Here is a 16,072-nt window from a genome sequence, read left to right as displayed (position 1 = left end):
AAAAATAGCAATTTTAAATTCTGGTCACATTGCAGACATTGTACCCTGAAGGCAGGTAGTTCTTACACAAAAGGCAGACAGAAGTGGAGATTGTTCAGTTTCAGCCATATATAATTTTGTAAGTCAAACAAATTTGACAATAATCAGTCATTTTAATTTTAAAATTATATATTTTTAAATATATAAAAGTAATAAAAAGTTAAGATTCATGATGTCTAAACACTTTTACTTTCATTCAGACACCCCTAAATTATGAAATTATCCACACCGATTATCATAAATTGACCTGGATAGTCAACAGTTTTTGTTGTAATTTTCCGCTTTTACTCTGTCGATCTTACTGTTTCATTTCACTTTATGAATTCATTTGATACCATCACAAAGTCATGATTTTCTTCAAATATTCAATTATATTGTCTCTGACTTCTATAATTCCATCTTTATTTGGATGTATGTCTACAAGAACAGTTGGTAGTATTCCTGCACTTCGAAATTGTCCATCTTGTGATGTTTCAACACTTTCCGGCTCTTCGTTCACTCCAACTTCTACTCAAACTCCTGGAACTGCTTATTTTCTGAGAGGTGTTGATCCGGCCAACTGGTTTGTTTTAACAATTTACAAAACCTTCTTTTTTTCCTGATCTCGGCTGTTTTTCAGTATCAAGAATTATTCAACTATAAAAATATTTGTTAAAAATGTACCTTATTTTTAACGAGTTAAAATGTATTTGATAAATCCGAAGAAACCAAGATTTTACATGTCAAAAGTGAAAACATGTTCTATTCAAGTTTAAAAATGCTTTCCATGATTAAAAAATAAAATAATACTTTGTTATTCTAACTAAAACCTTTCAGGTGTGACGTTGCACAAATCAATTGTATACCGGAAGATGGCAGCATGCAAACTGTTGCTATTAATGTCATCGTGGTAAATTTTAAATTAATTCACGATTTTCTTGAAATCCATCTTCTATTAAATAAGTTCTATATTTTGAGGATTCAGTGAGTACGTCATTGGGAAGTGGATGTGGAAGTGCGAATTCAGTGGCAAATGCTTTGCTTTGCAGTACTGGAAATGTTTGGACTTATAAGTAAGTTCAAATTTACAATATAGGAAAATTCAATAATCTTGAAGTTTTATGTCAAAGGAAACAAGGAATTGACAATATTTAGCCCTAACATTTTAGACTGGCAATTTTTAAAGATTCATTTTTTTCAGTGGAAGATCGGATTTTACTGTGGAATGTCGAGTCACAATTGGAACTTGTTGATATATAAATCTAATATATTTATTAATAAGTAATAAAATGAATGATATAAATTGTAATAGACATTTTATTAAAGGTTACTCCGTTTTCTCTTTACAATCCTTTTCGGTTTTCATGAAATACCAGAAAGCATAGACAATATACGAAGAAACAAGAATATGAATAAAGTTCAAAAGTAATACAAAAATGTGCATTTCCGAGAGTCTCATCATTGGAAAAAGTAAAATGAATGGGATGAATGTTGTGTAAATTGGAGTCACTAAGAAATTGAGAATTGGAGATGTGCAACGGATTCCGAAAATTGATTTGGTTACTGTAGGGAAGTCGATTAATCTGAAAATTTGAAAGTTTATAGCTTTTATTAAACCGAATTTTTTCTATTAGTTTTGTACCCAAACAAAATGGATTTTTGTTTTTAATTTCGATTCAAAAAGCGATGAAACTGAGTGTGCCCCACTGTTCGAGAAATCTGAATCTTTGTCGTATGTTTAAACTACTAAAATGTTGGAATATGTATATTTCAATAAAAAAAACATATTGTTGACAATTTTGACCCATGCGGATCAGTCCTGCTAGCTTTGAAGTCTCTAATTTGGGTTCCTATGAAATTTCCACATTTCTCACCCAAATCAAATAATTATTACTGTTTCAATAATTATTCTAATAATTATAACATTTTTTTCCGTTCAAATCCGTTCAGTTTTACACTTTTTATAACTCGTACAACTATTTCTGTGCTTGCAATCTTAAGCCACGCCCATTACAGTACTTGCGAGCGCGTCGAGACCCACGCCCGGCACTGAACCAATTGGTTTGTTGCGGCAAGAGAGATTTCGTGCGTAACGACGTAATTTCATTCTGTTTTAACCGTTTATCATTTTTTTTTCGCTTTTTTTTTAAACTTCGATCGTGCGCTCATATGCATCGTTCACACAACATTTTCCTCGTGAACGATGATTCTTTGGCTTTTTATGCTCGTATTATTTCTCAGACAAACGTGTTAGCTTCTATTTAGAAGGAATAGACCTATTTGGTAGAATCGGAAAACTAATTAGAGCTAAATAGAAGAACTAGTTCTAAATAGATCAGGGTTTGATCTAATTAGAACAGCGTAAAAATGGCAGATCTATTTAGACCTAAATAGAAGAGGACGACACCTAATTAGGTCAGGGATTTCGACCGTTAGTGTGCAAGCTCGCGCGATGTCTCATAAGTTTTCAGTAGATAATAGTTTTTGAACCAGATAGGTTTTTGCGATAAAGAGTTTAGTCCGACAGTTTCTGTCGAGGAAAGTGTGAGTGTTCCGACATCTTATGTCGAGGAAAGTAACAGGTCCGACAGCTTGTGTCAAGAAAAGTGCGATGACCGGCAGCTCCGGTCGCGGGTATTGAGATGTCCGGCAGCATCGATCGAGGAAAGGACAAGATCTTGCAGTTTCTCTGGGAACGTACGAGATTCACGGCAGCTTCTGCTGAGAGAAATTTTGGATTTCCGGCGCTGGGTGGAGCATAGAGCGGTTTTTTCTTTCCAGTCAAGGAAAGGGATAGAATTCTCTCAAATAGGAGATTAAATGCTCCTCTTTTCCACTTTTTCATAAACTATTAGAATCATCGCTTTGGGCGAAGTGATAAATCAGACGAGCATAACGTATTTATCAAAGTGACCAATCATACTTTTCGAGAATGGTCGGCACAAGCTTCATCAATACTTCAAATCTTCTTGATAATAAACTTCAGTGGAATCCAAAGATTATTTCCTCTAAAACGTTTGGTCTGGAATAATAAATGCAAAAAAGTCGATGAACTACTTAATTAGCGTCGCAACTAGTTCTCACACGCGCAAGGTTGGCTAAACAGGTAAGGTTTCAGATCGTGAAGCAGAAGGTCAAGGGTTCAACTCCGGGTGATGGCAAGAAAATTTCTCCGAGAACGGTAGCAGGCTTAGAAGAGGTGTCTAGATTCCACAGGTTACTGTCCTGTACTACCTGTGGGAAAAGTGAACGAACAGGGTCGGCAGGGGAGCTGAACGAGAATAGAAAATCTTTTTTTTTTCCGGAATCCAAAATCACATTTTCCAAAAATTCACTTTTAAAAATTCCGAGTCTATAGGAGGCGAAAACCGAGTCTAAATAGAAGCAAAACGCACTTATATTTAGAAAAGAGTAGAACTATTTAGAAGAAGAAAGTATTTCTAATTAGAAGAAGTAGACATATTTAGAAGAAAAATGCGCTTATATTTAGAAAAGAGTAGACCTATTTAGTTAAAAAGCTCTGCTATTTAGATGAAAAAGCATTTCTAATTATGTTGTGTTAGGAGCTAGCGCCATTTCTAAATATATCTGCTTTTTTCTTCTAAATAGAAGCGAAAACGTTTATCTGAGTTCCCTTTTCTCTTCGTTTTAAGATCTTTCAGGTTGGATTAGTGTAGTTTTAGTTTTTAATAATTTCTCCACTGTCCATTCTCCGCCTTTAATACTGACGTGATCTTTGGGTCAACGTGAACTTATCGCGATTCTCTCATTCTCTCATTCTATTGATCTCTCATTCTATTCATTACTTTCTACACTCATCTTAATCAACTTTTTCCCTTCTTGTCATCAATATACAACAGTAAGTGTGCTTGGAGTTTCACAATTGACATTACATTATCAAACACACATACACTGCGCCTTTCTAACGTTTTCTGATTCGCTTTTGAGTCAATTTTCAAATCTAAAATCTTACTTTATAAACAAAACGAGACAAATTGTGAATACCAGTGAGAATTCCCCCATTCCATATCCTTTATGAGGTGGCCAAAATCGAGCCATTTTCTGAATTGTGCTCAAATCCTGAGCTGCACGACCGGGCAAATGAAACATGGGATTTTTTGTGAAAATCTGAAAGGAAATTATCAATTTCGATGAAAATAAAATTAAAGTGTTCGACCTGTATTAATTGAATTGCTCTATCTCTGGTGAACAACCAATGTGAGAAAAAATGAATTGATAAAGTTGCCAAGGGGATTCTTACAAGCAAATTAAGAATATTTTGGCACGAGAGTCGATCTAGAAAATATTATTATATTCGATTTACTCTAATTAAAGAAACGAACCTCGTATTCCAGCCATTTCCAGTCACTAGAAAATCAAAAATCAATGATGGAACCTCTTTCCTACTACGAATTCACAATTCTGACCAATTTCTACGCGCACCGTCTTTTCTCATGTCTCCTTGACCCCGTTCTTCTCTCTTTCTCTCATTTGCGCGCGTAGTTTTTCTCCGTTTTGGGCGGTATAGAAAATTTTTATCGAGATAATCCTAAAAAAATACTGAAATGTTCTGCATTTAGGATAAGCTCTAAAATCGCAAATTGGGGTATCGTATCATGCTTAAAAGCTTGAATTTTTATTAAACAAATTAAGCATGTAATTTTCATTGAATTCTTCTTATTTAAGCCTGTTTCGTTCTAAATCTTAAATTACATTTGTAACATTTGAGTTCACAACCTCGTGAGCGTCTTTTTTTGAATTCGCGCTAGTTTTATGGATTTTCCGAGAGGAGTTCACAGCTTTGCCAACACGATCGTGGCGGGACCTGCGCCCCAAGGCTTTTGAGTTTTATCCATTTTAAATTAATTTTCCTTGCATTTCTCCAGTTATTTTTCATCAATAAGTGATAAGAAAGCCGTTTTTACGATAAATGTAGTTGATAATCTATTTCAGACGCTAGAAAGTCCTTTTTTTTCTTCCGGATTTACAATGTTAAGCCCGGTTTTGAATAACTTGAATTACTGCCGCTCGACTTAATTTTCCATAACTACAATTTTACGTTAACGTCGCCCCATTTTTTCTTGAAAAATAATCACATTTCCTTTTGATTTTTTCCTTGCGTGTTAACCTCTCTCGTTTATCAATTTCTATCGAAGTTTTCACTCATTTCGCTCGAAATTGCCGTCTCGTTCACTCGCAAGACCGATTGTTCTTTGAATACACCAAAGAGTTCGTTAGTTTGATGGTTTTTATTTCAATATTAACAACATCTACGATTATCATTAATTTTAAAAAAAATCTGAGTTTTCAGCAAAATCAATTATTGTTTAGTTGAAAAATGGTTTGAAATTGAAATTAAAATTAATTCTAAACTGGTATTGCATTGTTCGCATATTATCGATTTTTGCTTTTTACAAGCTCTTCAAGCAATCACGGCTCTAATAGTTTTTTTCCAAATAATTTAATTTGATAATTTCAGCTATGGGAGTCCCGAAAACACAACAAAGTGCTCAGCCAGCTACTCAATCAGCGGGGCCTACGGAAACTTTGGCTCGTGGAATTCGTGCCATCTTCATTGGGCCACCAGGATCCGGCAAAGGAACTCAAGCTCCCGCTTTCGCTCAGAAATATTTCTCGTGTCATTTGGCAACTGGTAGGTTTTCAAGTCAAGGAATTTTTTATTCGGAAAAAAAATGTTTTTCGTAGAAATAACTCCAGACTAATGAGTTTTTTCTTACAAAATAGATATTTGATGAATTTTTCAAAATTTTAGGAGATCTGCTCCGTGCTGAAGTTGCCTCTGGCTCCGAGTTTGGAAAGGAGCTGAAAGCAACAATGGATGCTGGAAAGTTAGTCAGTGACGAGGTGGTCTGCAAACTTATCGAGCAAAAGCTGGAGAAACCGGAATGCAAGTACGGATTCATTTTGGATGGTTTCCCTCGCACCAGTGGACAAGCGGAGAAGGTGGGTAAAATTAATTTATTAAAGAAGACAACGTGTCTCATTCTTATTAATATTTTCTATGAAAGTTAGATGAGTTCTCTTGAAAATATTTGCCTATAAAATCTAAAATGCATTATTTCAGCTTGATGAGATCCTCGAACGTCGGAAGACACCTTTGGATACTGTCGTCGAGTTCAACATTGCCGATGATTTGCTTGTTCGCCGTATCACTGGTCGTCTGTTCCATATTGCTTCCGGAAGAAGCTACCATTTGGAATTCAAGCCACCAAAGGTTCCAATGAAGGACGATCTCACTGGAGAGCCACTGATTCGCCGTTCTGATGATAACGAGGAGACTCTTAGAAAGAGACTTGTACAATATCACCAAATGGTATGTAGTTGTTGCATTTTGAATTGTATTTTCAAATTGATCCAAGAGAACGAATATAACCAATACTTTTCAGACCGTTCCTCTCGTCGACTATTACAAAAAACACGGAGTTCATGTGGCCGTTGATGCCGCAAAGCCAATGACTGACGTGAAGGCTCATATTGATCAAGTCTTCGCCAAATTTACCCAGAAGAAGGTACAGAATTGAACTATTTATTGAAGATCTTAGAAATGAAGAAAATTGGAATATGATCATAGGCGTTTCTTTACACTACTCGGAATTTAGATCCGCTGTTTTTTTGGGCTTCCCACTTTCCGTCCATCCTTTTGCCACCTTCCTCCCACCTTTTTGCCTCCTAGCTATCGCCATTTGTTTCCTTCCGGCAAAAAGGTGGGAGAAAAGGGGCACTAAATGCCGAGTATGTGATTCATTATTCCAAAAGTTTTAAAAACACCAGAAAATTTTCAGGAACGCGTCTCATTCGTCTAATGGCTCATTAAATGCTCCCAATGATAGGAATCCAATGAAATAGTCACAATTTTCTCTTAGTATTTAAACATTTTCTCAGTTACTGTCACATTTCATTGTTTTTTTTTCTAAATTTCACTTTTCAGTAGTTCTTTTAGACGTGTTTTCCCACCGTTTCCTGTGTTTTCCTCATCGTAATTGCCTATTTTCCTTCCCAGTGTTTTATTTCAATTGTTCAATGTTAGCTAAATCCCACGTCATTCCTATACCAAAAAGTTTTTTAAATGAATTTCTTTCGAATTTAATTTTCTTAAAAGTTTTGAATGAAAAACAGGATAATAAAAAAGATAATAATTTACTGTGGCTTCGTTTAGTGTCTCTTGGCCTTTCTGTAACCTCCATTTTGGGAAGCTGCTGGTGGCTCGTGAACACTTTCGGTCTTTGAGTCGCGACGAGCCGGGCATGGGCAATAGTTGGCGTCTTTTCCTGAAAAAATATAAAATTTCAGTAGATCTTATTGGTTTCTAGAAATAGAATTGAGCTTTTGAAATAATTAATTTTCTTCAGATTATAAAAAATAACTAACCAACAGCTCCTGGCTCTCCAGCCTTTCCTGGTTGTCCTGGATAAGCATCTCTTCCATTTGATCCTGGTGTTCCTGGTGCTCCCTTTGGTCCTTCTTCTCCATCTTGTCCTGGTTCTCCGTGTTTTCCTGGAAGTCCTGGTTGTCCCAACCATCCTGGCTCTCCTGGTTGTCCAACAGCTCCTGGGAAGTATGCAGTTCCTGGCATGCCATCTGGTCCATCGGCTCCATCGAATCCTTTTGGTCCTTGGGCTCCCTTATCTCCAAGTGGTCCAGCTGGTCCTGGTTGTCCATCATCTCCCGATGGTCCACATGTTCCAACAACTCCTGGGAATCCTTGTGGTCCAACTGGTCCTTGTTGTCCTGGTGGTCCAGCTGGTCCGGCTGGGCAGTTGATGCATCCTCCTGGAATGTGATGAACAGCTGCAAGTGAGATTCCAGATGCTCCAGAACGTCCAAGATCTCCAACAACTCCTTCATCTCCACGCTTTCCTGGAAGTCCTGGTGGTCCTGGTGGTCCAGCTGGGCATCCTTGAGAGTTACTGTCACAATTGCACATTCCTGGATAGACGAATCTCTTTGAACGGAAGATCGATGGCATCACATTTTCAGTTTCTCCAGTTGGGGATTGAAGAACAAGAAGACGTTGCCACGTGTCATCAGCTAATACTTTGAATTCATCAACACGTCCTTCAACTTCATCACGCAGAGAATTAATATCTCTAACAATATGACTAATTGAGAAAAGAGATGAAAGAACTCCAAGAAGACAAATTGAAGCACCAATATAACCAATAGTCGACATGATTTTGAATCAGAATTCGCTGATTCCAAATGGAATTCAAATTCAGATAAATGCAATTACCCTCACATATCCTTTTTATACTCATTCTCTCGTAAACGCCCTTTGGCGGCGGCAAAAACTCGCCGAAAAACTTGATCCGATCGAAGAAAAAACCGAAAAAAAATTCGAATTGTTGTGTTGTTCGTCAGTTGGATGGAATGATGATGAAGGAAGTTGATTAATGGATATGACTGATGATTAGTGGTGGAATATGGAATAATTATTTATTTGATTTATTCTGATTATTCTGAATTAGAATGTATTTTCATATTTCAGGAAAAATGATTTTATTTCGAAACGAACTTGTTCTAGATTAAAAAAATTGAAATTTAATATTTAGTGCTATACAATTACAGTACCCCATGGAAATACACAAATATCATAAATACAAGAATTATCTTCCTGGAAGTTAAACTTATATTTTCGATGTAAGTGAAAAAGTTTAAAAGAGAAATGATGTTTGTTGATCTTCCTGTAAGTGGAAACTGGAGAATTCATAAGCTTAAAAATTCCAAAATATTAAAACTTGCGTGTTTTTTCTGAAAATCGATTAAAACAGCAATATTCAGCATGTTTCCAGAGCCAAAAAAACCTGCAAGCATGGGATACTTTTGCAGTTAAAAAATGTTTCAGGAACTTGAATGAAGTTAGGATGCATTTGAACAGAGTAATGAAATTATATGAAATTCATATGTAGACTCTCCTACTCAGTTGTTTGTATGTGAGTTTTGTATATTATAACTTATTTTGAAATTATCTTTAATTACTTGTAATGTTTTTTGTATGAGTTAAATAATAATCTTTTGAAAATTCTTTTTCAAATAACCATTTTCTGTTTAAAAAAACAGTGAGCCCAATATAAACTTGTTTTCCATCAAACCGAGCTTCTACCAAAGTTAACTTAAATTCCATAATTTTCACAAACCATTCATAGTTTGTCTACGTAGCCTTATCCTTTTTTGAACATTGAAAAAGTGAGGAGAAAGTGCGAAAAACGAGTTTTTTTCTTTCTCTTCTTCTTGGTCGTCACGTCAAGACACTCTGAACGTTGGAATGGGAAAAGCATCGAAGATCGAAAAATTCTGATTTTTTCTAAAGTACACAACTTATATTGATATTGCATTGGGATTTAAAAAAGCTCTACTCGAACATTTTGATTAATTTTAATATCTCATTTATTCATCTTTCGATAACAGATATATCACATTGTTCGGTAGGATAAAAGGGCTAAAATCAAGTTTTGAGGAATGTTCATTTGTTTGGAAGGTGATATTATAGTCTGCGATAACTACATAAGTTTGGAAACCGAACACATGTTTTTTTGGCACTTTGCTAAAAAGTTGTCTGAAAACGTTGGAAATCAATATTTGGTCATTTATTTAGGTCATTTTCGGACCATTATAAGTGTTTTCTAATACAAAACTGGCGCTGCTCCGCTATTTAAAAGACTGAAAGTGACATAAATGATCTAATTTCCAGATCTCTTATAACTTTTTTTATAGCGGTTCCACTCCTAATTTGATGTGTTTACTTGTTGCATCAGATCATTTTTCACTTCTTGTAATTCTTATCAGTTTTCTATATTTTCTTTCTTATCAATTTTTCAGCTTTTCAACATTTTCCAGTTAGTTATTCAATTTTTATTCCGCACGATCACTGCTGTTTGAATTCAAATATTGGAGTATTAAAATTATACATTTATAACCATTCTAATGTCTACCTTCTACACAAATTACCCTTCCTAGTAGAAAATATATTTTTGGCTTGAAATTTGTTCTGTACTGTCCAAATGTATTTTTCTGTAGAAAAATTCAAAATGTAGATGTTTATAGATGGTTTTAACCGGAGTAACATCAAAAGCAATTCGAAAAGGAGATGCGGAACCTCCGCTATCAAAGGGATCTTTTCGTGTCTACAACATGAGATTCTGTCCATGGGCTGAAAGAGCAATGCTTTATGTTGCAGCTAAAGGAATTGAGTGAGTAGTTTATTTATTTTATTAGTTTCTAAAATAGACATATGAAAAGTACTTTTTTAAGAAAAAAACCATTGAATTTTCAGAGCGGAGGTAGTCAATCTCAACGTAACTGACAAACTTGAATGGTACTGGACAAAACATTATCAGGGAAAGGCTCCAGCAGTAGAGCACAATGGAAAAGTGGTCATTGAGTCTGGATTTATTCCTGAATATTTGGATGATGCATTTCCAGAAACTCGTATTCTTCCAACTGACCCGTACGAAAAGGTGCAACAAAAGCTGCTAGCGGACAGGTTAACTGCGGTTTGGTTTTATTTTGTTTTTCAAAAGAAATAAAAAGTGTTATATATAAAAACAATAAACATGGTTTAAGACTAATGCAATGGCAATTATTTACCATTAGTTTCCTTCTATCCTAATTTTGGAAGTCGTCCAAAAAATGATTGTTTTATACGAGTTCTAAATTTCACTTTCCGAAATGCTCGAAATTACTAAAAGCACATTATTCGAAATTTGCCAATTTACCAGAACTTTAACTAAAACTTTTAAAATAAAAAAAAAGATCTGCACGTCTCTACAGTTGTTTTGAAGGCGCAGCGATACCAATACCTTTAAAAATGGAAGGAAACATACATAGTTTCTAATCCCCTTTTTGAACTTCCTCTAATATAAAAAATCAGTTATTCGCTCCGCCCATTTTTCAACCAATCAGATGAGTGTTTGGAGTCCAAAACTCTGATTGGTTTGAGAGTGGGCGTGGCTATTCATTTTGGAGGAAATTCAAATATGATCTTGAATTTTTCTATTTTCTAAACTATTTTGTTTTAAATAAGCAATTCAGGTAGCCCATGCAGTTCCATTGCTCTTCGCCGTCATGCGAGACCGAACTTTGAAAGATGAAAAGCAGCGAAAAGTTTTTGAAGTTTTGAAACAAGCTGAAAATCTCTTGGCCAATGATTTTTATGCTGGTGAGTTCAATTAATCGATACAATTTTTTGACCAAATTCAAACTATTCAGGATCTCAACCAGGTTATCCAGACTACTTATCATTTCCATTTTTTGAGAAAATTTGGTGGTCAGCTAGTTTGGATGGAGTTGTCGATTTACCAACAATTGAATTCCCAGGAGAAGAAGAATATCCTAAATTGACAAAATGGTTCCAGAAAATGATTTCTTCAGATGTTGTTCAATCCGTCACCCAATCTTTGGAACATGGCGCTGCATTCATGAACGCATATGCCACGCACCAGGAATTGAATTATGATTTGGGCCTTTGATATTAAAACCAGTCGATTTATTTTTAAGATTGAATAAAAAATGAAGGACGTAATTAAAAAACAATCAAAGAAATAGTGGTAATTCGTCGGAAAAAAAGTTATTGTACAGTCAGTAAAGTACCATAACGAACAGAAGAAAAATACTTGGCATCTAGAAGTTAATTAATTGATACAGTAAAATGAAAGTATAGCCAGAAATCGAGATACAAGTAGAGACAATGAGGAATGTTTAAATAAATTAAGATGGTTTTCGGGAGATTTAATGCAAAAAAAACAATAATTATAAATTAGGCATCAAGAGCGCCAGCCTCCTTGAACATTTCACAATGCATATCTCTTTTGAGTAGTGTGATTTTCATCGAGTTGATTCTTTCCTCGAGTGGCAGTTCCATGTCCTCGCTGACCATGACATTTCCGACATTACACATAAAGAGGCACGAAAGGAAGTATCGACTGATTTCGTACCATGGACGATCCATAACCAAATCTAGTAAACGTTTCGTGCCACCTTCAATATCGTATTGGCCAATGACAGCACGACCAACTGCGTGAACCTGAAAATTATTATAATTGAGAAATTCAAACATTTAGACATTTTGACTTTTCAAATTACTGTGGTTGACCAGAATATTAAAGGTGGAGTAGCGCCAGTGGGGAAATTGTTAAAAACCACTCCTTTGGTTCCAAAATGACCAAATATCATGATAAAACTTTTGAAAATTTTTTTATTTACTGTCAAAAACTGGCAATTACTCAGTTTTTGCCACTCATATGTTTGGAAGTCGACCAAAAAAATTTATTACATTTTTTATTGTTTTAATTTTGTTTAAATTAATTGTATTAAAACATTGTAGGGGTCGAAACATACGACATTTCTTTAAATAACCTCAAAAGCTCATATTTTTCAAAATTTTGGCAATTTGCCAAAACTTTGACCGGAAATTATGAAAAATCTAAAACTTTTTGGAGTGTTTTATTATGATATTCGGTTGTTTTGAATCACTATAAGTGTATTTAGACAAAATCCCCACTGGCACTACTCCACCTTTAAGATTAAATACTCTAAAACATACATCATACTCTTTTCGAGTTTCTCCTTCTTCGAGGATTGGTTCCATTCGAGAATGCCATTTGTCAACATGTTCTTGTAGAGTTGACACGGCAACATCCACATCTTCATATGCTTTAGCCATCTCGTAAGCCATTTGTTCGCGATCTGTTCGATTTTCAGCAAACTTCTTGAGCAATGGTAAAGCTTCTGTAAATAGAAAATTTACTTGATAGACTTGAGAGAGTACAATTTCAAAGTATTAATTTTAAAATTTTATTATAAAATTTTGCAAATAACTTACTGTCGATGAGCAAATTTCCAGGTAAATTGATAACACTGTTCAGTTCGGCATCATCAATATCCTCGAATCTTAATGGAACATATTCAGCAGGCGGAATATCAAAATCTGTTTGAAGAGCATCGAATTCTAGGTTGTTTGGAGCCATAGGAGGCCGTTCACCACGTGGCCGCACGTCTTCTTCGTCGTCATCGAACCCACCTCCAAACATTGAGAGCTCGACTTCGGCAGCAAGATCTTCATCGACTACGTCGTCATCTGGAAAAAATATAATTCAGTTTAAATTTCATAAAATTGAAATTTCTTACATTCAGCTCCGAGGGTTCTTCTATTAGACGTTGGAATATCCTCTGTTACCGGTTCAAATTGCTCCACGGGTATCACACGAGCTGTCCGTTTTCTCTGCATATTCTGGATACGAGCTTCTCGGATTTTTGCAGTCTTTTCCTTGATTCTTCGTTTCTTCTCGGCTAGAATAGCAGTACGAAGTGATTCTATCTTCCAGTCCTTAATCGGATTTATACGAGCCGCACTTCTCCAATAGTAGTAATCCTGCAGATAGTCGTGAGTTTCCATGAACTCGTCTCGTCGAGACTTATTGATCTTTTCCTCACGTCGTTGCTTCCTAGCCAACATTTCAGCGGGTTTTGGTTGGAATTTCGTGATCTTTTTTACCGGCTTGCTAACGACTGAAATATATCATTTACTATATATAAAGCGCTTATTCCGTTTGTCCATAGCTTGTAGTCTATGTAGTCTTTGTAGTCTGCGAAGTTTTAGCTTCTGGAGGGATAGTGAGTTGGGGTTAGTGTAGGGATATAGTCGGGGTACTGTAGTGGTACAATGGTGGTACGGTAGGAGTACTGTATGATTACGGTAGGAGTACTGTATGATTACGGTAGTTTCAGAAAAATTGGTTTTCAGCTCCAGAAGTCGGGGGCCGCGCCGGAGGTGCGGTCCACGGCTCATATATATATATAATCTAAAAAATACCGAAAGAATCCCATTAATTCAACAAATACCTGGCAGATTCTCGTCTCCCGTGTACCAAATAATATGATTTTTATCCAGCTCGTCCCATGGTGCCGGTGCTCGCTTCTCATCCCTTCTGGACAAATTTCGAATATAATCATCGTCGTCATCGTCTCCTCCACCACCAAAATCATCATCAAAGTCCATGGGCGCGTAATTCTCATCAGGTCTTCTACTAGTGTTTGGTTCATCGTTTTGCATAACAGATCCAAAGTTATCAACGAACATATCAACTAAGCCAGTGGTAAGATGAGTGCTCGGGCGATTCTTATTAACTCTTCCCTCCACAAATGACAAGAAATCATTCAAATGATTACTCTGTCGATGTCGTTCAACAAATGGTTGTGAGAGACGAGTTGGTTGAGATCCAAAGCCTTGAGAATCTCGAAGAGTTTTAGCTGCAATTGTGATGGCTCTCGATGTGGCACGAGATTGAATTTCTTGATTTTGACGAACTGCTTCTTGCTCTATGAACCAACGAGGAGGTGGAACAACTTCACGGCCAGAGAGAGGATCCTGAAGAAATCAAGTTTTGAAAATGTTTCATCGAATTATTACCACTTACCTTAAACGGTCCATATGCACTGATCTTCTCATGCTCTTGCTCCAAATCTAACTCAACTTCCAAATCAGCAACACCAAAATTAGCTGCCAATTCCTTATTATCTGGCATCCAACGAGCACCAGGTAGTGTGAATTGGTCTAAATTTCCACGATAACAATCATGGGAGTAGAGTATTTGTTGATCGTGTTTAACTTTCGACTTTTTAATTTCAAAATCTTTTACTTTTCCGATAACATCAGGACGAGATTTTGCATTCAAAATTTGTTCATCAGTACGATTGAGCTGGCCGTAATTGAGCTTGAACATGAACTGGGTTGGCTTTGCTACTAAACAGCTTTTTCGCTCATATTGAGACTCTATAACTTCAGCATTCTCGACCATTCTCACTGCATCAATCGATTTTTTCTCTTCTTTTACTGTCTTCTCAAAATTTGCTAGAGCTTCCTGTTTCAGTGAGTCGATATCAGCCAAGTCGTAATTCGTCGATCCCAAATTAAAATTTTTCCGTCTTCCAGCTCCTCGTCTACTGCCGGTGTTTCCATCATCTTGACCTTTGTTCTCGACTAAATCCACAACTGAAATCGTCAGTTCATAGACATGATCTACTTTTCGACCATATACGGCACACGATCCTTGAATAATCCGGCATGCTCGTTGAAAATCGAACAATCTGTAAGTTGTCGCTGCATCCACCTGATTATCTGTGTCTTCACTTTCTTGTCTGATAACCTCGAGGTATCCGGCGAGTGCCTGAAAGTCGAGCAATTATTTATTTTATTTACCGAAAAAGAAAAGATACAACCGTGAAAAAAAATTATCCTTACTTTCAACACGTCGATTGAGAAGTTCTCGACAAGATCTTTTGCGGGTGTGACGAGCCATGCTAAATCTGTCGATTCTTGACCTGGAGGAGCATTCCTAGTCATTTGTACCTGAAACAACAATTCCAATGCTCTGGCGATGATTAACTATAAAAAAGATATAGAATGGTACGAAAACCATAAGGAAGTTATAAAAAACCTGAATAGTATTTTAAAAACGAAGTATTTTATTTTGATTGAAAAGAAAACAGGAATCTAATCTATTCGAGAAAGAAATAACAATTTTAAGTATTTTAAAGTTTCTTTTGTTCTGGAAGTTTCAATCCAACAATAGCAGCAGCCTCTTCAACACTCTTCTCGCCACCCTTATATCTCTCTTGAAGTTCATTAAGCTGTCGGGTTCTAAAATGAATGGATATTGATTATTACTTTCTTATTCTCATAAAACAAACGAACCCTTTAATATAGCTCAAATAGAGTTTTGCAACGCTCTCTGACTCGTTCTCGGCTTTTGAATATCTTCTTGTTGTAACCTGGTCGGCTTTCATTTGCTCCATGAGGTATTTATATTGTGCCGAATTCGGGGAGAATGTTTTGTCGACCTTTTTCAGTTCCGAAATGATGTTTTTGATGGTGTTGAAAGCGGTCACTCCTTTTCCAACAGCAGAGGCCATACTTTAATTTTGAAAATGTACAAAAAAGGGATAATAAATAGCACAATAACACAATTCAGACAAAAAAAGAAAACAGGAAAACGTTCTCAATTCAAACTGCGCGCGTGAGGCGCGCGTTGTTTAGCGA

The 16,072-nt window shown here is 36.1% G+C and overlaps 7 protein-coding genes across 7 annotated transcripts; 3 read left to right on the top strand and 4 right to left on the bottom strand.

Moving 5' to 3' along the window:
• The first annotated feature begins 33 nt into the window (after positions 1–33).
• Positions 34–1,323, top strand: C29E4.9 (C6 domain-containing protein). The gene is made up of 4 exons (NM_001350363.2): positions 34–601; positions 856–928; positions 997–1,091; positions 1,220–1,323. The coding sequence occupies exons 1-4, from the start codon at positions 387–389 to the stop codon at positions 1,269–1,271; spliced, it is 435 nt and encodes a 144-aa protein (NP_001337279.1). The 5' UTR covers positions 34–386; the 3' UTR covers positions 1,272–1,323.
• C29E4.15 (DUF2189 domain-containing protein) lies at positions 1,274–4,476 on the bottom strand. The gene is made up of 4 exons (NM_001129209.3): positions 4,362–4,476; positions 4,196–4,314; positions 3,992–4,146; positions 1,274–1,601 (listed from the first exon to the last, which is right to left on the bottom strand). The coding sequence occupies exons 1-4, from the start codon at positions 4,375–4,377 to the stop codon at positions 1,346–1,348; spliced, it is 546 nt and encodes a 181-aa protein (NP_001122681.1). The 5' UTR covers positions 4,378–4,476; the 3' UTR covers positions 1,274–1,345.
• A 1,021-nt stretch (positions 4,477–5,497) lies between these two features.
• On the top strand, positions 5,498–7,124 carry let-754 (Adenylate kinase). Its single transcript, NM_001382927.2, has 5 exons — positions 5,498–5,671; positions 5,792–5,982; positions 6,104–6,352; positions 6,426–6,548; positions 6,822–7,124. Exons 1-5 carry the CDS (start codon positions 5,500–5,502, stop codon positions 6,840–6,842), a joined length of 756 nt encoding a protein of 251 aa, NP_001370509.1. The 5' UTR covers positions 5,498–5,499; the 3' UTR covers positions 6,843–7,124.
• col-90 (Putative cuticle collagen 90) lies at positions 7,031–8,261 on the bottom strand. The gene is made up of 2 exons (NM_066328.6): positions 7,408–8,261; positions 7,031–7,307 (listed from the first exon to the last, which is right to left on the bottom strand). Exons 1-2 carry the CDS (start codon positions 8,207–8,209, stop codon positions 7,192–7,194), a joined length of 918 nt encoding a protein of 305 aa, NP_498729.1. The 5' UTR covers positions 8,210–8,261; the 3' UTR covers positions 7,031–7,191.
• Positions 8,262–10,080: 1,819 nt separating this feature from the next.
• Positions 10,081–11,557, top strand: gsto-1 (Glutathione transferase omega-1; the record flags this gene model as incomplete). Its single annotated transcript, NM_066327.3, has 4 exons — positions 10,081–10,226; positions 10,310–10,529; positions 11,068–11,194; positions 11,245–11,557. 4 exons carry the CDS (start codon positions 10,081–10,083, stop codon positions 11,502–11,504), a joined length of 753 nt encoding a protein of 250 aa, NP_498728.1. The 3' UTR covers positions 11,505–11,557.
• kle-2 (Condensin-2 complex subunit kle-2) lies at positions 11,506–15,382 on the bottom strand. Its single transcript, NM_066326.9, has 7 exons — positions 15,275–15,382; positions 14,451–15,200; positions 13,876–14,401; positions 13,162–13,542; positions 12,857–13,111; positions 12,578–12,762; positions 11,506–12,058 (listed from the first exon to the last, which is right to left on the bottom strand). The coding sequence occupies exons 1-7, from the start codon at positions 15,374–15,376 to the stop codon at positions 11,792–11,794; spliced, it is 2,466 nt and encodes an 821-aa protein (NP_498727.2). The 5' UTR covers positions 15,377–15,382; the 3' UTR covers positions 11,506–11,791.
• Positions 15,383–15,484: 102 nt separating this feature from the next.
• Positions 15,485–16,042, bottom strand: C29E4.12 (Protein FMC1 homolog). Its single transcript, NM_171199.7, has 2 exons — positions 15,728–16,042; positions 15,485–15,673 (listed from the first exon to the last, which is right to left on the bottom strand). Exons 1-2 carry the CDS (start codon positions 15,943–15,945, stop codon positions 15,565–15,567), a joined length of 327 nt encoding a protein of 108 aa, NP_741234.1. The 5' UTR covers positions 15,946–16,042; the 3' UTR covers positions 15,485–15,564.
• Positions 16,043–16,072: the final 30 nt, after the last annotated feature.

This window comes from Caenorhabditis elegans, chromosome III (genome assembly GCF_000002985.6).
Source record: "Caenorhabditis elegans chromosome III".
NCBI lineage: Eukaryota > Metazoa > Nematoda > Chromadorea > Rhabditida > Rhabditidae > Caenorhabditis > Caenorhabditis elegans.
This window is presented reverse-complemented; position numbering and strand designations above follow the sequence as displayed.